The sequence below is a fragment of the Phacochoerus africanus genome, chromosome 8 (assembly GCF_016906955.1).
Source record: "Phacochoerus africanus isolate WHEZ1 chromosome 8, ROS_Pafr_v1, whole genome shotgun sequence".
Lineage (NCBI taxonomy): Eukaryota > Metazoa > Chordata > Mammalia > Artiodactyla > Suidae > Phacochoerus > Phacochoerus africanus.
This window is the reverse complement of record NC_062551.1, coordinates 106,245,526-106,267,835: the sequence shown is the minus strand read 5'-3', so window position 1 is coordinate 106,267,835 and position 22,310 is coordinate 106,245,526. Positions and strand designations below refer to the sequence as shown.

At 39.0% G+C, this 22,310-nt stretch overlaps 1 protein-coding gene across 4 annotated transcripts in view; it reads left to right on the top strand.

The window, feature by feature from the left end:
- The window catches only part of ESCO1 (establishment of sister chromatid cohesion N-acetyltransferase 1), a 90,258-nt gene that overhangs the window by 62,460 nt on the left and 5,488 nt on the right, over positions 1-22,310 (top strand). For 3 of the 4 annotated variants that reach the window (XM_047793885.1, XM_047793884.1, XM_047793882.1), the window contains 3 exons: positions 11,387-11,476; positions 14,860-15,003; positions 19,531-19,718. In XM_047793885.1, the coding sequence (XP_047649841.1) occupies positions 11,387-11,476; positions 14,860-15,003; positions 19,531-19,718 (422 nt within the window). Of the gene's footprint in view, positions 1-10,721; positions 10,846-11,386; positions 11,477-14,859; positions 15,004-19,530; positions 19,719-22,310 lie in introns of those variants that run through there. The other variant, XR_007136655.1, reaches the window with a different exon arrangement.

The following is a 22,310-nucleotide window of genomic DNA, read 5'->3' as shown; positions in this document are numbered from 1 at the left end:
AGGCTGAGGTCTGTGTCTAAATTTTTTTTTTTTTTTTTTGGCATGTGGGCAATTAGTTGTTCTAGCACCATTTGTTGAAAAGACAGTCTTTTTTCCATTGTATTGCTGTTGTTCTTTTATCAAAGATCAGTTGAATATGTGGGTCTATCTCTGGGTTTTCTATTCTGTTCCATTGTCTCTTTTTTTCTTCTTTTACCAATATCACACTGTCTTGATTATTCTAGGTTTATAGCAAGTCTTTTTTTTTTTTTTGTCTTTTTAGGGCCATACCTGCAGCATATGGAGGTTCCCAGGGTAGGTGTCAATCGGAGCTGCAGCTGCCAGCCTATGCCACAGCCACGGCAACAGCAACATGGGATCTGAGTTGCATCTGTGACCTACACCACAGCTCATGGCAATGCCGGATCCCTAACCCACTGAGTGAGTCCAGGGATTGAACCCACAACCTCATGGTTCCTAGTCGGGTTCGTTAACCACTGAGCCCCAACGGGCTTGATGTCCAAGTGTTAGTTCCCTGACTTTGTTCTTTTTCAATATTGTGTTGGCTGTTCTGGCTTTTTTGCCTATCGATGTACGCTTAAGAATCAGTGTCAGTATCCACAAAAGAGCTTGCTGGGATTTTCATGGGGATTGCGTTGAATCTATAGATCAAGTTGAAGAATTGACCTGTTGACAATTTTGAATCTCTGTCTTGCCTTGTAAGTTTTTATTGGATATTGTATATAAAAGAACACTGGAGACTAAAGTAGATAATTCCCAGCCCTCCTCCCAAGGACTTTCTCTTTGTTCTTTCAGGCAGCTGTGGTTAGGGGTGGGCTGATCTCTTAGATTTAATGAGAAATTAAGTTGGGTTTAAATTTTAGTTTTATCTTATTTTATTTTGGCTGAGCTTGTGGCATGTGAAAGTTTTTGGGCCGGGGATTGAACCCTGCTAAAGCAGTGACTTGAGTCACAGCAATGACATTGTTAGATTCTTAGGTTTCTAGACCACCAGGGAACTCCACATTTGGGTTTTTAATGTCTTAAAGTTGGGATCAGGCACCTCTCTCCAGCAGACATTTAGAATCTAAATGCCACAGGGATGCAAATCTCTCTATACCTCCTGGTCCCACTTGGCAGGTGTTAATAATAAATTTGCATAAACAAGTCTAAACAAATGAGTATTAGTAGTCATGTCACTCAGTTGTGGGATAGCATAGTAGTTGTTTACTGGTTGAAGAGTCAGTCAGTGTGCTCCACCTACTAGTTTCTTTTACTCAGGGAAAAGTAAGTGTTGGTCTTTCCAGCAAGTTAAGTGGACATCATTTAAGTAAGTTACTACCTCCAACTTCCCATCTTGGCTCAGTGGTTAACAACCTGACTAGCATCCATGAGAACTCGGATTAGATCCCTGTCCTTGCTCAGTGGGATAAGGATCCGGCATTGTGAGCTGTGATATAGGTTGCAGATGTGGCTCAATCTGGCATTGCTGTGTCTGTGGAGTAGGCTGATGGCTACAGCTCCGATTCGACCCCTATCCTGGGAATTTCTGTATGTTGTGAGTATGGCCCTAAAAAGCCCAAAAGAAAGAAAGAAAAAAGTTACTGCCTTGTATTAAAATATCTAATTGCTAAGCCGTAAACTCTTTCCCTTAATTTCATATTGGGGTACTTTAATAGACTAGATTTCATCACTTTTCTTTTTTTTAGATTTTGTTTTTCTTGATCAGAAGCTATTAAAACTCCAAATAGTTTTAAGAATCTACCATTTTCCCCATGAAAATGTTTTGCTATTCAGAACATATTAAGCACCTCTTTTGAAAACTATTTCTTAGAACTTAGGTTTTTCTCAGGGAATGGTGAAAATTATAATTAAAAAAAAATGTCCATACATGTAAGGGTGTTATAGGAATGGAACATAATTATTGAAAACAGATTACTCTGTAAACAATCATTGAGTTCCTTCCAAAGTAATTATAAAAATTGTACTTCTGGAGTTCCCATCATGGCTCAGTGGTTAATGAATCCCTGGCCTCACTCATTTGGTCAAGGATCCGGCATTGCTGTGAGCTGTGGTGTAGGTCGCAGATGTGGCTCGGATCCTGTGTTGCTGTCGCTCTGGCATAGGCCGGCGGCTACAGCTCTGATTCGACCCCTAGCCTGGGAACCTCCATATGCCGCAGGTGCAGCCCTAGAAAAGACAAAAAGAAAAAATTGTATTTTCGTATCAGATGAAATGCCTTATTAAAGGCATTACTGAAAAAAATTATATTGTGTACCATTATTGTATTATTCCCAAGAAAGAGCATTTATATATTCTCTTTTAACATGTTCTTTTAAGGGCATTTGTTCTTCAGTCCCCAATTTTGGAGAAAATGTTCTTTTCACATTTTTTTTCCTTAAAAAGATTTTAATTTAGGTGAATTAAAAAAATGGCATTCAAGTATTTTATTCTTCAACTCATCTTTTAAAAAAGATTTATAAAAGCTATGTGTGGGAGTTCCCACTGTTGCTCAGTGGTTAACAACCTAGGAACCATGAGGTTGTGGGTTCGATCCCTGGCCTTGCTCAGTGGGTTAAGGATCCTGCATTGCTGTGAGCTGTGGTATAGGTTGCAGATGCGGCTTGAATCCGGAGTTGCTGTGGCTGTGGCATAGGCTGGCGGTTACAGCTCCGATTAGACCCCTAGCCTGGGAACATATGGATGCCGTGGGTGCAGCCCTAGAAAAGACAAAAATAAATAAATAAATAAATAAGTAAAAAAAAAGGCAGTGTGTGTACCTGAAAGTAGAAACTTCCAGTATTGTAAGGTATAGAATGAGAAAAGCTTCCTTTTTCCTTACTCTGTTTCCAGTCTCCTTCTCCACTATTTAAGCACTTTTGTCTTTTACAGTGTTTCCAACACAGCTTAAATCAAGCTTCGTATGTATAGCTTAACTATATCTCAAGCTATATATAAATGTTTTTAGTAAAATTTTCTTTTCCCAGTTTTTATTAGCTATATTTTTTTACGTGATTTTTTTTTTTTTCCTATTTCTTGGGCCGCTCTCGTGGCATATGGAGATTCCCAGGCTAGGGGTCTAATTGGAGCTGTAGCCACCGGCCTACACCAGAGCCACAGCAACATGGGATCCGAGCCGCGTCTGCAACCTACACCACAGCTCATGGCAACGCCGGATCGTTAACCCACTGAGCAAGGGCAGGGACCGAACCCGCAACCTCATGGTTCCTAGTCGGATTCGTTAACCACTGCGCCACGACGGGAACTCCATATTAGCTATATTTTTATGTTTTGTCATTTATCTTTAATTTTAACATTTATAAATGACATTGGTCTCCTTTTTTTTTGGTGGGGATGCTTTTTAGGACCTCAAATGCGGCATATGGAGGTTCCCAGGCTAGGGGTTGAATTGGAATTGCACCTGCCGGGCTACACCACAGCCATAGCAGTGAAGGATTCAGGCCAAGAGTCTGTGACCTCCACCACAGCTCACAGCAACACCAGATCCTTAACCCACTGAGCGAGGCCAGGGATTGAACCCACATCCTCATGGAGCCTAGTCAGGTTCATTAACCGTGGAGCCACGAAGGGACTCCAACGTTGGTCTCCTTGATGATTTCATTCTCCCCCTCTCTACCTTCCAAATACTGTCAGCTGTAATTAAGTGTTTTAAGTGTTAAGTGTCACCTTATTTAATTCACTGTAACTTAGTGAAGTAGTTTTCTTTCTTTTTTTTATGGGTTACAAAACTAAGACACAGAGGCATTAAGCTCTTGGTTTCATAAATAGTCTTGTCCTTCAAGTACACCCTAACCTTTCAGAAATATTTGTTGTATACTTAATTTTCAGTGCTGTGAGCTTGGGATATAGTGTGTGTCAAACCAAATCTTGGTCCTTTTGGAGCTTAATGGTCTATATTGATAGTAAATCTTACTGTAGGCCTTGGCAGCCTAGTTATCCTAAAACTTAGCTTCATCCTTAGAGTAAAGAAAACTTGTGGTAGGGTATAGGATATACCAAAACAAATAGTTTCACTGGAGAAGTAGAAATTTTTAGGGGTTCTAGCTTCTCTTCAGTTTAAATATTTCAGAGAACAGGAAAAGTACCCTGGAGGAAATCCTGCAGTCATAGCATACCTAAAATGAAAAGTCTGTATCATCTTTAGAATTGGGTCATATTTTTCAAAAATGAAAGTTAAACTCTCATGTGTTGTTTGATTCCTCACTCACTTAAGAGTTAAAAAACCACTGTGCCATGTTTCTCTGAATAAATACTATCTTTCAAACTATGAAAAGTTAAGCAAGCTGGTTTGCTTTTTAGTGGTTAAGTCGTTTAAAGTGTGAAGGTGTGTATATTGAAATACTCTAGGGGTAATATAGTTAACAGATTTGAAGGTTAACTTCAGATAGCATTATGCTTTATTATGCTTTAACAGACATTGTATCATTCATGCCTCAAGCTGAGGTGAATCAACATGTAAGATAACTTCATGGGAGTTCCTGCCTGCTGTGCAGCTGGTCAGGGATCTGGCATTGTGGCTGTGGCTGCAAGGGTTCAATCCTTTGTCCAGTGTAGTGGGTTAAGAATCTGGTGTTGCAGCTGTGGCACAGATCACATCTATGGCTTGGATTTGATTCCTGGCCTGGCAACTTCCATATGCCAGTGCAGCCAAAAAAAGAAAAAAAAAAAGATCATGTTTTTAACTTCCCAGAGAAACTTTTTTGAGATAAATAAATTGATACAAATTATTTTATATCTAGGAGGAAAAAATAATAAATGTAATAAATGACTTTAATTATGGTCTTTCTATGTACCAGGAATTCCACTAAACATTTTACCTATATTAAACTCCTCTTAGTTCTTTTCACAAATCACTAAGTAGTTATAATTAATATATAAATGAGAAAACAGCAGAAAGAAGGATATTTTGTCTGAAATCACATAGCTAGTAAGTGATGGAGTTGACACTAGGATTCGTGAATAATAGTCTAGGTTTTTACTGTTTTATTTGAATTTCAACAAAATGTGTGTACAATTATATTTAGCTCAGAAATAAATTGACCCCCTTCACTTTTAAACATATGTTCTCTCAGATAATCATCTTCAGTGCTTGTGATTTATAAAAACAATACAATTTGATCTTCATCCTTGGTTCCTGGCTCACAGCTCCCAAAACTTTTGGAATTTCCTAAGCAGTGGGGAGAATGTATCTTATGTTATATTACTGAGATGGCCTACGGGACATACCTAATGATGGGGACCATTTGCCAGGAGAGCCAACTACAGAGGGTTGAAACTTTTTGAATTCTCATACCCTGATCCTGAAGAGGTGAGAGAGGCTGGAGGTTGAGCTCTGTTACCAGTGGCCAGTGATTTAATTAATCATGCCGCCAAAAAACCCAGGACACCCTTGGCCATCTGCTCCATAGAAAGGCTTTAGTCCCGGATGAGTGGCCATGCCGCCATCCACTCTGGAGCTGGGTCTCAGTGGAGAAGGAAAGTGACTTTGTGGATGGTGACAGCCTCTTGTTGGGGGCAGGGATGGAGGTGGTAAAGGCTGTAGAGGGGCTTTGGGGGAACTCTGTGGAAGGTCAGTCTTAGTGATGAAGCCAGGAATCCAGATGGAGCAGAGCTGCTAGTGAGAGGAGATTCCAGCAGGAGTGCTGGGAAATCTTGTCTGTGGATCAGACAGGGATGGGGTTAGGGAGAATCATTGCTCATTGAGCTGTTGATTTTCATAAACCGCATTAAAAACTCTCCTGTGTAGGATTGATGCTTTAGGGGGATTTGGCATCCAACTCACCCCCGCCCCTCCCCGCCCAAGTCCATTCTTGGTGGGGAGGCAGGTGAATGTTCCCTCCGTATGCCTGTAGTGTGTGTGCTCAGCTTTCATTTTGATGCTGACAGGGGAGGGTGGGATCTGGGATGGTGAGTGAATTCCCTATATCAAATCCTTTGGTGGCACAAGACTGAGGGGTTGATTTTTGATTTTATTTTGTTATGAATATCTAAATCTGTATTTCCCCCTGTTCTCCCAGACTTGTGTGGCCAGTTGGAAATGTCTGATTTGTGTTCATTTCTCCCTCATTTCTGGAGTAGGACTAAGACTCTACCATACCTCCTGTGCTCTGCATCTACACTTCTTTGGACATTTAAAGCCCACTGATGCACTTCAAAAAAACAGAAAACCCACCACACAGTTCAGAGGGCTTCTGGATTGGTTGAACTTGTGGCAGTTCAGGGAATGTGGTGTACCTGGAAAGGGCATGAAAACACGTCTTTATCTTTGTTGTTAATAACAAGATTATTTTTGCAAAGAAGTATCCAAATGTGAATTTAAAAAACAGTTGTTTGGGGGTAAAGTATATTAATACTTTTATTATACCATTTATTGAAGTAGAAAAAAAGAAATATAGGTAAGCTAAAAGAAAAAAAATAATCATTCAGGTAACTTCTGTTTATGTTTTGGTGTATATCCTTGCTGACTTCCAAAATATGCATAATATATATTTACATTTAGGATCCATTTCAGTAAAATATATATATTTCGAGAGTCTATAATTTGTTTCTCTTATGCAGTTTTTCTGCAGTTTATTTATGCTTTCTGCCTTGGGTACTGTCAGAAAGAGCATATGACTAAATTTCAAATGAGCTAATTTTAATTTTACTTTTGTTTCTGAAGACTTAATATTTTAAAAAGAGATGGTATAGATTATATTTTTTTCAACATATGTATTTTTCAATATATAATAGTTGTTAGACTTACAATTGAAGTAATGTGTGTTTTTCAGATTCCTTTAGTAATTATTTTAAAAATTTACTTGAAATATAACATGTAAAGTACACAGATAATGAGGGCACAACTCAATGGTGTGTTTTCTCAAAATGAACACCCATGTGGCAAGAAATACTACTAGCATCTCAGAAGCCCCTTTATGCCCCCATTGTAGTTACTGTTTTTCCAACCTCAGGTCTTACTGCTCTGCTGATTGGATTCATTTTACATTTATTTTTCACTTCTAAATAAGTGGTATTTGAGCAAGGCTTGGGCCCTTGGCACAGTTTTGACAATGGGTGATTTGAATTCTCCAAAATAGAGTTTAATACACACTCTCCCAGCCCCACTTAACACACACACAAAGAGTGAATCCCCATGTGTTCATCACTCAGCTTCAACAAATAACAATTCATGGAAAATCTTCATTCATCCAACCCTCCTAATTATTTAAAAGTGAAACCCAGGTGTCACATTATCATTTTAGTAGTTTTTTGTTGTTGTTCGTTTATTTGTTTTAATGGCTGCACCCGAGGCATGTGGAAGTTTCTGGGCCATGGATCGAATCTGAGTCACAGTTACAACGTATGGCAACACTGGATCCTATATCCCACTGCACCCTGCCAAGGATCAAACTATGCCTCCTCTGACCTAATCTGCTCTAGTCAGAGTCTTAACCCACGATGCCACAGTGGGAACTCTTTAGTAAATATTTTAAAATATGGTGTTTTTTTTTTTTTTTTGGCCACAACATGTAGAAAGAAGTTTCTGGGTCAGGGATTGAACCTGCGCTACGGCAGTGACCTAAGCCACTGCAGTGCCAGTGCCAGATCCTTAACCCGATGTGCCACAAGAGAACTCCTAAAATGTATATTTTTAAAAATTGAAAAGATTACTCTTTTTTTTTTTTACCATAAACATGATTTAAAGAATGTAACCACACCTTTAAAAAAATCAGTTAATTCCTTAATATCAAATAGTCCCTCAGTGTTTGAAGGCTCCCCAAATACCTTCCAATTTTCTATACTGTTTGAATTAAGGTCCATATATTGCATTGGTTGGTATGGCTCTTAAATCTCTTAATCTAAGGCTTCTCCTTCTAAGTCTTTCTCCCCCCCCCCCCCCCATGCCTTGTAGCACATGGAGTTCCCAGACCAGGGATCAGATCCAAGCCACAGTTGCGACCAATGCAGGAGCTGCAGTTGCAGCAACACCAGATCTTTTTAATTAATTGTGCTTGGGCTAGGGATTGAACCTGCTTCCTGGTGCTGCAGAGATGCCACTGATCCTGTTGCGCCACAGGAGGACATCCCCTCTAAATGTTTTATTCCCTCCTTGCCATATTTATTGATAATTTTTTGGAAAAGCTGGTGGTTGGTCTTATTTCTCAGGGTATTCTTTTATGGATATTTCTGTTCAACCTTTTATGAAAGTAATTAGTATGAACTTTTGCAATTGGGATATAAATTTAAACATAGCTCTTGAATGTTTGGTTAATAAATTTTGACAGTTGTATACATCATTTTGTCTACCACTCAATGAATTTTCTTTTCAATTGTTAACTTCTTCAAATGGGAAAGAGGAAGAAGCCATTCCCTTCTTTAGACTCTAAAGTTTGGAGTAACTACAGTAGCAAGGGACGGAAATATAGTCATTGATTGCTATTAGGAAAGTAAAGCTCTCTGCTTTCCAGCAGCCAATAGGTGATTAACAATATTTAAGTTTTGGAAAATATTACTTGTTAGCAGAGATATAGTGGAGCTAAAGGGAGTGGTGTAAATGCACTGCATTGAAATTTATATCTTTGCAAAAAAGCTATTGGTTATTCATCTAAATCGTATTTACCCCCCCCCCCCCCTTTTTTTTTGGTCTTTTCTAGGGCTGCACCTACAGCATGTGGAGGTTCCCAGGCTAGGGGTCTAATCGGAGCTGTAGCTGCCGGCCTACGCCAGAGCCACAGCAACTCGGGATCCGAGCCGTGTCTGCAACCTACACCACAGTTCACAGCACTACCAGATCCTTAACCCTCTGAGCAAGGCCAGGGATTGAACCTGCAACCTCATGGTTCCTAGTTGGGTTTGTTAACCACTGTGCCACAACAGGAACTCCTAAATCGTATTTACCCTTACCCAGAACCTCCACCTCTGCCTCAGTTTCAAGCAACAGAGAGACTTCATCTCATCTGAAGTCTCTAAAGATAGGAGAATTGTGTGGTTATTGACTCTAGGAAAGCATTAACTGCAGTTGAGGCATTTAAGTGTCTTCAGGGAGTTCCCTTCGTGGCTCGGTGGTTAAAGAACTCAGCTAAGATCCATATGGACTCGAGTTCGGTCCCTGGCCTCTCTCAGTGACTTAAGGATCCAGCGTTGCCGGGAACTGTGGTGTAGGTTGAAGATGTGGCTCGGATCCTGTGTTGCTGTGGCTGGCAGCTATAGTTCTGATTCAACCCCTAGCCTGAGAACCTCCATATGCCTCGGGTGTGGCCCTAAAAATCGAAAAAAAAAAGTTCTTTGGTATCTTATTTGATAGATATCAGCCAACTTGGTTCCTTCGTCTTTGTCCACAATTTGAATTTATTGTTGTATTTGATTTGGGGAACTTTATTGTGTTTTTTTAAAGTAGTACATTATTTTAGTTTGATTACATTAGGAAGTAGAATGAAAGTTACTAAGAGTTACTGAGTGGCTATTCTGTGTGAGGAATCATCTTAAATACAGTCTTCTAAACTACTAAGTGATCTAGGTGATTACAGCTATTTTGTCCATAGCCTAAATCAGGAAAGAGAATGAGAGTTCCAGTGATTTGCCCGAGGCCATATAGCTAGAAACTACCAAGAACAGGGACTTAAATCCTGAATTTTTACTCCAGAACTCTAAAATTTGCACTTAAATATGCTGTCTTCATGAATATTAGAATCCTAAGCAATGCTATGTCCTTTGCAGTTTCTACTTATACATGTATATGAAAAAAATCATATTTAAAACATTAAAAAAATTATATCAAATCCAGTTGTAAAATCTTCTGCATGAACATGCAAGTCTCAACTTGTTTCAAGAGAGTTTTGTACTATTAAAGCCAATAAAAGCAAAAATAATTTGTCTAGTACCTATGGTGTAATATAATGACATTAGACCGGTATTGTTTTTAAAGACAATAAGAAAATAGCTTATTGGATTATTTTTAGGTGATTCAGTTCAGGAAGTATGATTTGGTTGTAAGTTGTAACTTTCATTGAATTTGTAGAATGAAAAGTTTCCATTTTCATTTAATGTAGAATAGATTTATTTTTAAAGCTTCCCCCAAATAACATTAGTGTAAATTTGTTTTAAAAGAAGTGATATCCTTTATGTCTTTTTAACATGTTTACCTATATTTGGATCTGGATGAGATTCAGATTTAGTTTCTAATTTGAAAAAAAATGACTTCTGTGACTATTGTTTCTGCTCCTTTTTTTTTTCTTTTCAAATCTTGGGAACACATTGCTGATCATAATTATAATTATCTGAATTTTACTTTACCTTTGGTTGCTCTATTTTTTAAACAAATTCTGATTTTAAATATTTTCATCCAAATTGTTATTTATACCAAGCTTGTAACTAGACTTTTGTGCCCAACTAAGATCCTGCCCTCTCCCCAAAGACCATTATGGATTAAGCAAATAAACCTCCTTTCAGACTTGCCATAGTATTTTTAACAATGTAGTTGCCTTTTTCTTGGTTTCATTGAGCTTTAATATTCTCAGACAAATCTCAGAAAGAAGATGCTGGTTTTCTTTAATACAAATACATATTACTTATTGAAAGGCCTTTTAATTTAAAGTTGGTTGGGTAAGACAAATGGAACAACCAGTTAAGCTCATTCCTTCTGTACTTATTTTTATAACTTCAAAGCTCCTAGTTTTAACCTCTGGTTCAGTCCCATCTTACTAGATTTAAGTGGCTTTTGTTTTGTTTTTTTTTTCATGCAGGTTCTGCTCATTAATCACCACGAGTGTGGATCTGAAGAAGAGTTTATTACCCCTCTTTTTTTGAGTATGTTTAACTTCAGATACACACAACGTAGCCTCTCCTTCCCTATTAGATTCTTAGAAGGTAGTTATATTTTTATAGTCTCCTTCTTGTGACTTTGATAGTTGTGATCAATAAAAATAAAAACTATTCCTTACATATTGGGCTACTGCATGCGAATCAGTTCATTTTAAACCTCCTGGAGGTCTTTGGCATGCTAGACATAAAACCATGAGTGTTTGTTTGTGGAGGTAACCATGTTCCAAAGAAATTTAAGATTTTAATTTATTTAATCAAGAAACTGGGAGAGTTATCTTTTAGGTTCTGGGAATGACTGACTGTAAGGGGCTTGCTTTTGGTGTGTGGTTTTCAAAATTAGTTTAAAATGAGAAGTGGTAAATTAGAAATCCTCTCGTGGTATTAGATCTCTGAATAGCAGAGAGAAATTAGCTTGTATTGTACCTATTGTATGCTTAACAGATTAGCTGACTTATCATGTCTTGTTAAACTTTAATCAGCACATACCTTTCCATGTTTGCAATTTTTAGAACATTGATATATTTTTGTTATTATATAAAAATATGTATTAAATGTGATACATAAAATTCATTTTTTTTTAATCTAGGGATGGAAAAAGGAAAGAATACTGGCTGAATATCCAGACGGCAGGATAATAATGGTTCTTCCTGAAGACCCAAAATATGCCCTGAAAAAGGTAAATTTCCAGTGAAATTTCATGAAGAATGGATAATTTTACAGCTACTTTTAAGAGGATAACATACTGCTACAGAGCGTATTTAAACACAGTTCTGAAAACAAGCATTTAAAGAATACAACCCAACTGAAAAATTAAGCTTCAACTTTGCAGTGTGTCTAGCATCTATGCGGTGACTTTTTAGTGATTGCCATCTCATACTCTCAATAATTTGAGTGATGGTATTGAAGGCATAGTAATGAATAATGCCACATGAGTGAGTTCAAGAATCAGAATAAGGGAGTTCCCATTATGGCTTAATGGTAACGAACCCCACTAGTATCCATGAGGACATGGGTTCGATCCCTGGCCTTGCTCAGTGGGTTAAGGATTGGACGCTGCTGTGAACAGTGGTGTAGGTCTCACACTTGGCTTGGATCTGGCTTTGCTGTGGTGAAGGCTGGCAGCTGTAGCTCTGATTCGACCCCTAGCCTGGAAACTTCCATATGCTGCAGTTGCAGCCCTTAAAAAAGAATCAGAATAAGGAGTTCCCTGGTGGTGTAGCAGGTTAAGGATCCAAGTTGTTATTCCTGTGTCTCTGGTTTGATCCTAGCCCTAGAACTTCTGTATACTGTGGGCACAGCCAAAAACAAACAAACAAAAAAACAATTAAAATTAAAATCAATCATAATTATTTAGAACATTAAAATTAATACATGTCATTTAATTCTGAGGGCAGATTTCTAAATAAAAGCTTATTGCAGAAAGGGATCTAATAGTAGTAGATCATAGTTATTCTTAAGTTAAACACAAAGTAATCATAATGTTAAGATAAAAGGCAAGATACATTCTGATTTATATATATATAATGTAGAAAACTTAAAATCCTCTAATCTAGTGTGAGCCAGGTTTTAGTCTAGTATAGGATTCAGAGAAATGAACCAGAGAAATAATGAAGTCTAGAACATTTTATAGAGTACCCTAAAAGTCAGGAAACTTTAGGACAAACTTATTTTTAAGCAATATCTTAATTACATTTTCAGATCATATGCCCAAAATATTTTTCTCACAAATGCTTTTTCAAAAGTACCTCAGACTGTATGTAAAGCAATTGGTCCAATTATTTATCTGAAAACCTTAGACTAGAGTGTGTCCAACATGTCTAGAAACACAAGAAAAGTAGTGTATTGTATTTTCTTAGGTTAATAGTTGGACCTCTTTATTTTTTTGCCACAGTGGCGGCATGTGGAAGTTCCCAGGCCAGGGATTGAAGCTGAACCACCACAGTGACACCAAATCCCTGACCACTAGGCCACTAGGGAAGTCCAACAGTTGGACCTCTTTAAATTTAGGAATACTTCACCTGTAAGAGAGGGTGAAGAAAAACACTTTGAAGATGTTATTTGAAAATATAGCTAACATTCTACTTACATTACAGTTGATCTTTGAACAGCAATTGTGGGGGGGGGGTGTTAATCTATATATCATTCCATCATTGTGCTAAGTTCCACTGTATCTTGACTGAACCATGACTGTAGCACCGTAGTGTTTACTGTTGAAAAATATCCATGTATAAGTGGACCCATCCTATTCAAACCTGTGTTGTTCAAGGATCAGTTGTACAAGTTTATCCTGTGGTTCTAACTTCCCAGATACATCATGTATATGAATTAACAATCCCAGATAGTCAAATAACTCCCTGTACTACCACTGCTGATAGTATAGACAGTAGCATTTAGAATGACACATAAACATGCCGTCTATCTCTACTTGAAACATTGATCCTTGCATAAAAACAAATACTTGCTGAAGTAATTTTGGATTAGTAATTGATTAATGAAAATTAAATAGAATTTTTGGAATTCTAACAGTTATCATTTGGAAATGCACAGTGGGTACTTTGCTTCACCGCATGTGACATCTAGACATTTCTTACCATGGCTCCTCAGTAAATTTTAATTTCCTCATTTTAATTTCTCATGGCAAAATCTTAGCAACCTAAAATTGAGTATGTTATTGGTTAGTAACCCATAATAGGTTAAAAATTAAAATCTAAGGAATTGTGAGTCAGGTGTTCCCAACTGTGGTGCTATGGGTTAAGAATCTGACTGTAGCAGCTCAGGTCATTATAGAGGCATGGGTTTGATCCCCGTGCTGGTTCAGCGGGTTAAAGGATCTGTTGGCTGCAGCTATGGCATAGGTCGAAGTTGTGGCTTGGATTCAGTCCATGGCCCTGGAACATCCATATGCTGAGGGTGTGGCCGTTCAAAAAGAATTATGAGTCATTTGCTTTTAGGAACTGAATCAGGAATTGTATTGTGGGATATTGTTCCAGGATTAGGAGGACTTGAATTTTCATCACTGAATAAGGGATGTATCATTACATTGTATTGTGCATGTCAGAGGTATGAGTACTTAACCTTCTTAGGTGTTATATGCATTTTAAAATTAGTGTCACAAGTGAATGTTTATTGGACTAAACATTTGCAGATTTTTTTTTTTGTATATGTATTTTTTTTATTTCCAGAGTATTTTTTAACTGAGGAAGGAACTAATGTTTGAGTACCTACAAAAAAACAGAAGTTTGAGCTTACTGTGTTTGCCCTTGGTCACAATTTTATGAGGTGAACTGGAAGAAGCACTGTGGGTTCAAATCCCTGCTTTTTGGTTCTAGATGTCCAATGTCTGACATAGAAAGTTCCTTAACCTTTGAATTTTATTTCTTTGAATTGCAAAGTGAGAAACTATAAACCTCTATGAGGTATTGAATTTAAATGAGATAATATTCATAAAATGCTTTGCACGATGTCTGATCTGTAAATGGTTGATAAGGAGTAAACATGTATGTCTTTCCTCTGTGCTCACTTCCATTTTATCCATGAGAGTACTATTTAAGGCTTGGGAGTATTAATTAAGGCTTGACTTGCCTGGCTAAGATTCCAGTGAAATCTCTCCAGTTCTCAAACCCATGAATCTCTACTGAGAAGCCTTACTGTTCTTATTGCGGATTCTAGGAGCTCTCACTTCTCTTGTTCCCAGACTGCTGGATGTTACATTACTCTCCATTCCTTCCTCATTTTGCAAATTGGCCCACAGAGCTTGAAAAACAGTCACTGATTAGGACATTCAAAAGCACTGTTTAGAGGATGTCATGCTTGGAATAATATATTCAACTTACTGTCCTGAAATAGTATATTTTTACATATATAAAATTCTTTTGGGAAATTCCCTGCGGTGCAGCAGGTTAAGGATCTGGCATTGTCACTGTAGCAGCTTGGGTTGCTGCTGTGGTACAGCTTTGATCCCTGGCCCAGGAATTTTTGCAGGCCACAGGCAGGGCCAAAAAAAAAAAAAAAGAATTATTATTATTTCATTATTAAAAAATATTGTTCTTTATTTGGCAGGTGGACGAGATTAGAGAGATGGTTGATAATGATTTAGGTTTCCAGCAGGCTCCACTGATGTGCTATTCTAGAACGAAAACACTTCTCTTTATTTCTAATGACAAAAAAGTAGTTGGTTGCCTAATAGCAGAACATATCCAATGGGTAAGTGACTTTCCCCCCCTCTGAACTCAAATTTTATTTATTTATTTTTATTATTATAGTTGATTTACAGTGTTCTGTCAATTTCTGCTGTAGGGTAAATGGTTTTTGAAGAGTGGTCATATGTAGTTTGGTGTTTAAAGAGTTATAGGGATAACAGGAGTTTTCCTGTGGCGAAGTGGCTTAAGGATCCAGCATTTTTTTGTTTGTTTTTTTGATTTTTTAGAGTTGTACCCGCGGCATGCGGAGGTTCCCAGGCTAGGGGTCTCTTTGGAGCTACAGCTGCCAGCCTATGCCACAGCCACAGCAATGCAGGATCCGAGCCGCCTCTGCGACCTACACCACAGCTCATGGCAACACTGGATCCTTGACCCACTGAGCAAGGCCAGGGATTGAACCCACAACATCATGGTTCCTAGTCGGATTCGCTAACCACTGTGCCACGGTGGGAACTCCAAGGATCCAGCGTTTAATCCTGGTAAATTTATTAACATTTTATGTAAGAAAGAGTATGAATGCAAGAATTTTTGTGTGCAATTAATTCTTCATTTCACTGAGGTTGCATCTTGCGTGTGATCGTTTCTCAAGTCAGTAAAAATTCTGTAAATGAAAAGTACTATTCAAGTTTGTTTAGGACGTGTCTTCGTTGGCTGCTAATGTCTGTCTCTCTCAGTCCTTTCAGCACTGGAATAAATCAAGGGTTGGCAAATAATAGCCTGAGGGAGTCATACAGTTTTATAATAATAACACTTTACATAGAGTAAGCCCATTTGCTTACTCTGGCTGCTTGTACATTACAAAGATTGAGTTGAGGCCACATATGCAGAGCCTAAAATATTATTTCCAGGCCTTTTATGAAAAGTTGCTCACCACTGTAGTATAGATCACCACTTCTTTGGGTGAGCTCTACATGAGGACTTGGCTTGCATTTTAAGAGCCAAATTGTACAAAGACCAAATAATGGAATCACAGTAAAAGTGATATATTTCCATTATAAGAGTTATGCAGTAACCAAGTTAGACTAATTTGAGAACAGAAGATTCTGGACTTCCTAGTTATGCTAACTTTGAGTCATACCTCTTGTGAATTCCATCTTTTTTTTTCAGCTGAGTTCTTGCTCATGAATTCACTATGCATTGGATCTGGCTTCTGTTTAGTTGGTATCTTTTAGTTTATTAATAGTTGCCTACAAATGTATGTTTGGTCACAAAATTTTTTTCTAGTAAAGTACAAAATGAAAACAAATCTGCATGAGTTAATTTCTGTATGTTAAGCTACATTAAAAAAAATTCAACCTCCCTGGCCTTGCTCAGTGGGTTAAGGATCTGGCGTTGCCATGAGCTGTGGTGTAGGTTGCAGACACGGCTCGGATCCTGAGTTGCTGTGGCTCTGGTGTAGGCCGGAGGCTACAGCTCTGATTCGACCCCTAGCCTGGGAACCTCCATGTGCTGCTGGAGCGGCCCTAGAAAAGGAAAAAAAAAAAAAGACCCCCCCCCCAAAAAAATTTCAACCTGAAATTGTGCAGTTTATGAATTTTGCTATTTGTAATAACAAAACTGATTTAAATAAATAACTGACAAGGTAGTTGGGAGATAGAAATTTGATATAGAATGACTAACTCATAGAAGCTTGCTATACTGTAACTGAGTTAACTTTATATAGTGTAAATCTTGTGGGTTGTTTTTCTCTTTCCGTCCCAACAGATTTATTCTTTGCTTTATCATTTATACTTTTGACAGATGTCTGAGTCTTGATTGCCCTACTTTTAAGAAATACCAACAATGTCACACTTGATTTACCTAAATGCCAAAGTGCTTTCAGTGTGTACTGAATAACTGTGTTGTGTGTTTAAGGATTGTCCTTATCCCCCAACAACTTTTCTTTTCTTTTTCTTTTTTTTTTGCTTTTTAGGGCCTCACATGCAGCACATGGAGGTTCCCAGGCTAGTTGTCTAATCAGAGCTACATCTGCTGACCTACACCACAGCCACAGCAGCGAGAGAATCTGAGCCACATCTGCAACCTACACCACAGCTCATGGCAACGCTGGATCCTTAACCCACTAAGTGAGACCAGGGCTCAAATGCACAACCTCATGGTTCTTAGTCAGATTCGTTTCCACTGAGCCACTGTGGAAACTCCCCCCACACCTTTGTAATTTCATTCCAACTAGCATGATTTATTACTCCTACACTTGATCTTAGCCGAGAGGCCGAGAAGTGATGATGATATATTACTCCTGAGGATGGTTGTTAGTAAGATACTCACTTAAGGGAAGTGTCACCTTTTGGTGGGACATGCTTTAGATAAAGTTACTTATTGAAACAAATGAAGTTAATTTAACTAGATGAGGGAAATTAAATAGATAATTCAGATTTCCACAGAGTGACAAAAATATTTGCAAGCTTTATGATAGAGTATTCTTTTTTTTTTTTTTCCTGCTTTTTAGGGCTGCACCCAAGGCATATGGGAGTTCCCAGGTTGAATTGGAGCTGCAGCTGCTGGCCAACTCCACAGCCATAGTAACTCAGCATCCAAGTTGTGTTTACAGCCTACACAACAGCTCTGGGTGATGCCAGGTCCTTAACCCACTGAGCGAGGCCAGGGATCATATCCGCATCCTCATGGATACTGTTCGGGTTCATTACTGCTGAGCCATGAAGGGAACTCCAGAGCCTTCTTAAATTTTGCAAATGACTGAGCATTAGAAAAATTGCAGACATCTGTCTTATTTTTGACTGTTTCTTGCAGTGTTTTTGTTTGGTCGGTTGTTATTGTTTACATGAATGTTCTTTGGTAAACCCTTGTTTTTTGTTTGTTTGTTTTGTTTTCTTTTTAGGACCACACCTGTGGCTTATGGAGGTTCCCAGGCTAGGGGTCCAATCGGAGCTACAGCTGCCAGCCTATGCCACAGCCATAGCAACAGCAGATCTGAGCGGTGTCTGCTCATGGCAACGATGGATCCTTAGCTCACTGATCGAGGCAGGGGATCCAACCCACAACCTCCAAGTCAGATACATTTCCTCTCCACCACAATGGGAACTCCAACCCTTGTATTTTTAAAATTTCTATTGTACATAGTTCCAAAAATGACTTGTAGTGGTGTTTAGATTAGAAAATAGCCGTGCAGTAATGTTCGCTTGTTTTGTGTTTTTTTTTGTCTTTTGTCTTTTTGTTGTTGTTGTTGTTGCTATTTCTTGGGCCGCTCCCGCGGCATATGGAGGTTCCCAGGCTAGGGGTCCAATCAGAGCTGTAGCCCCTGGCCTATGCCAGAGCCACAGCAACGCGGGATCCGAGCCGCGTCTGCAACCTACACCACAGCTCACGGCAACGCCGGATCGTTAACCCACTGAGCAAGGGCAGGGACCGAACCCACAACCTCATGGTTCCTAGTCGGATTCGTTAACCACTGCGCCACGATGGGAACTCTGTCGCTTGTTTTTTATTAACTCCCAGTTGTGTAGCTAATTATTTTAAGTTTGTACTGTATCCTACATGCTGGCCATGTCCTTTTTTTTTGGCCACGAGGCTGACAGAAGATAGTGTGTGGGTTTTTTTTTTTTTTTTTCTTTTTAGGGCTGCACATGTTGCATATGGAAGTTCTTAGACTAGGGGTCAAATTGGAGCTGCAGCTGCTGGCCTACACCACAGCCACAGCAATGTGGGATCCTTAACCCACTGAGCCACAAATGCAAACTCCAAGAGATGTATGGTTTTTTTTTTTTTTTTTTGTCTTTTTGCCTTTTCTAGGGCCGCTGCCTTGGCATATGGAGGTTCCCAGGCTAGGGGTTGAATTGGAGCTATGGTTACCGGCCTACGCCAGAGCCACAGCAAGGAGGGATCCGAGCCGCGTCTGCAACCTACACCACAGCTCACGACAACGCTGGATCCCTAACCCACTGAACAAAGCCAGGGATCGAACCCGCAACCTCGTGGTTCCTAGTTGGGTTCGTTAACCACTGAACCACGATGGGAACTCCTGAGATGTGTGTTTTTTAAAATGTTACTTTATTATTTTTTTTAGAGAGATGGGATTATGGAGAAAAGCCTTTTCTAAATTCTTGATTCCTCTGCCATTCCTAGTCCTGGTTCCTGCATAGTTAGGAACCCTCGAAACATGGCAGCAATCATGGAAACAGGTGTGACATTAACAGGTCTTTTGAATAGAATACGGCAGTAGCGAAAACTAACATTGAGTTTCTGTTTTGTGCCAGTCATGATGGGACGGTATTTGTATATATTACCTTATTTACTCTCTCAGCAGTTCTCTGAAAGAGGTGGTTTCCAATTTCAAGGTAAAGAACCCAAAGTCGAATTAAGTAATTTGATCTAATGATTATATAACTAGTGAGTTAGATTAGAATGCAGATCCAGGTCTGTTTATTTCCTAAAATGAGAATGAAATCCTAAGTAGTTCCCATAGTTTGTTAAGAAGCCAGATGAAAGTAGTGACCTCACTAAGGTCAGTATAAGACAATTGCTTAATAATTTTCTCACTTCAAAAATTTCCTCCCAATTTTCCTACATGTAGGGCTACAGAGTTATAGAAGAAAAACTTCCAGTTATCAGGTCAGAAGAAGAAAAAGTCAGATTTGAAAGGCAAAAAGCCTGGTGCTGCTCAACATTGCCAGAGCCTGCCATCTGTGGGATCAGTCGCATATGGGTATTCAGCATGATGCGTCGGAGGAAAATTGCTTCCCGCATGATTGAATGCCTAAGGTAATTGATATGTAATTTTTCATGTTGATTTCTTTTTTTTTGTCTTTTGTCTTTTCTAGGGCTGCTCCCAAGGCATATGGAGGTTCCCAGGCTAGGGGTCTAATCAGAGCTGTAGCTGTTGGCCTACACCAGAGCCATAGCAACATGGGATCCAAGCCACGTCTGCTACCTACATAACCTTAACCCACTGAGCGAGGCCAGGGATTGAACCTGCAACCTCATAGATCCTAGTCGGATTCGTTAACCACTGAGCCACAAATGGGAACTCCTTCATGTCGTTTTCAGTAATTTAGGATTGAAACAGAGTTTTAGTACAAAAATTCACATTTAGTTAATGTTAAATGTGCCACCTTTACATTAATTTAAAATGTCTATGAGATATGAGAATGTTGGATCTTCATGTGATGTTAATCTGAAGGGGAAGAAAGCACTAGTAATTAAATATTATTAAAATGTTTTAATTTTTTTTATTTGTAATGATGACATTAGGCCAAAATAATCCACCTGTTTCAGACTGTGTGTAATGTTGGAGAATTTTAAAGATAACCAAAGAAGTACAGGGAATTTAGCTTTTAGGAAAATTTGTCTTAAGAATTGTTTTTTTTTTTTTTTTGGCCTCCTGGCAGCAAGTAGGTTTCCCAGGCCAGGGTTCAGAGCTGAGCCATAGTCATGACCCAAGCCACAGTTGTGGCAATGCCAGAGAAGACCCTTAATCCACTGTGCTGGGCCAAGGGTTGAACTTGCATCCCAGCGCTCCCAAGACGCCACTGATCCCATTGCACCGCAGCGGGAATTCCTAGTTTAAGAATGTTATTTGTTGGAGTTCCTTTTGTGGCTCGGCAGTTAACAAACCAGACTAGGATCCATGAGGAAGGGGGTTCAATCCCTGGCGTTGCTCAGTGGCTTAAGGATCTGGAGTTGCTGTGAGCCGTGGTATAGGTTACAGATGTGGCTTAGATCCTGCATTGCTGTAGGCCAGCAGCTGTAATTCTGATTAGACCCTTAGCCTGGGAACCTCCATATGCTGTATGTGAGGCCCTAAAAAGGAAAAAAAATTAAAAAATTATCTGTAAATTAAGTCTCTTAATAGTTTTCTTCTTTTATTGCTTGATTTTTAATCAGTGATATAGAGAAGATTCAGAAAATTGTGTTTGTTTTTTGCTCTGTAAAGCATCTTTGCTAAAAGATTAGCGAAAGATGTTGGAATTAATCATGCCAGATGAGGTTTCTTAAGTCTATCTCTTGTGTTTGTTTATTCGTAGAATCCATATCTACTTTAACTATAGGTGTAGCTTTCAGAACAATCCATCATTGTTATGAAATCCTAGATACTTAGAGCTTTACTATATTTCAGGTTTCTCCTCCTTATTATTATTTTTTTTAAATCAGTGATTGGTGATCCAGAAGGGCTTAGATCTGCTCACCCTTCTTGTGATAAGAGGCAGGTCTGTTTTTAGCTCTTTCAGAACTAAACCTGGGAAATGCAGCTGCTTAAATAATAGTCATTAAAAGAGGGTATTGTCCCTCCTTTAAATCCTGTAAAACTTAGGTCTTGTCCTAACTATAAGATGGTTCCAGTTTATAAAAACATAAAATAGTATAGTCATTGTATTTCTTTTCGATAATGAGATTGCCACTATAAGCTTCCTGTAAAAACCACAGAAGTTTCTAATTTTTTCATTTATTAATCCTTATGTATCCATTTCACCTTGTTAAGATTAGAATATGAACATTCTACTAATAGTCTATATCCTGGCAAAATTTAAAACATTTAGAAATTAACAGGAGTTCCCATCGTGGCTCAGCAGAAACGAATCTGACTAGGAGCCATGAGGTTGTGGGTTTGATCCCTGGCCTTGCTCAGTGGGTTAAGGATCTGACGTTGCCGTGAGCTGTGGTGTAGGTCACAGATGTGGTTTGGATCTGGCGTTGCTGTGGCTCCGGCGTAGGCCAGCAGCAGCAGCTCCAATTAGACCCTAGCCTGGGAACCTCCACATGTCACAGGCGCGGCCCTAGAAAAGACAAAAAAAATAGAAAGAAAAGAAATTAACAACTTTACAGTTCCCTGGTGGCTCAGCACTTTAGGGATCTGGTGCTGTCACTGCTGTGGCTTCAGGCACTGCTGTGGTGTGGATTTGATCCCTGGCCTGGGAACTTCGGCATGTTGTGGGTGCGGCCATTTTAAATAAATAAATAACACTTTATTGAGATAGTGACATAGCATAAAATTTATCTTTTAGAAAAAATTAACAGTTTTATTTTTTCTTCCAGTTTTATCGAGATAGAAGTGACCTAACAGTACTGTGTAAATTTAGGTGTGCAGCATAATGATTGGACTTAAAATAATACATCACGAAATGATTATCATAATAAGTTTAGTGACTGTCCATTATCTTACCTAGATAGAAAATTAAAGAAATGGGGAGTTCCCATCGTGGCGCAGTGGTTAACGAATCCGACTAGGAACCATGAGGTTGCGGATTCGGTCCCTGCCCTTGCTCAGTGGGTTAACGATCCGGCGTTGCCGTGAGCTGTGGTGTAGGTTGCAGACGCGGCTCGGATCCCGCGTTGCTGTGGCTCTGGCGTAGGCCG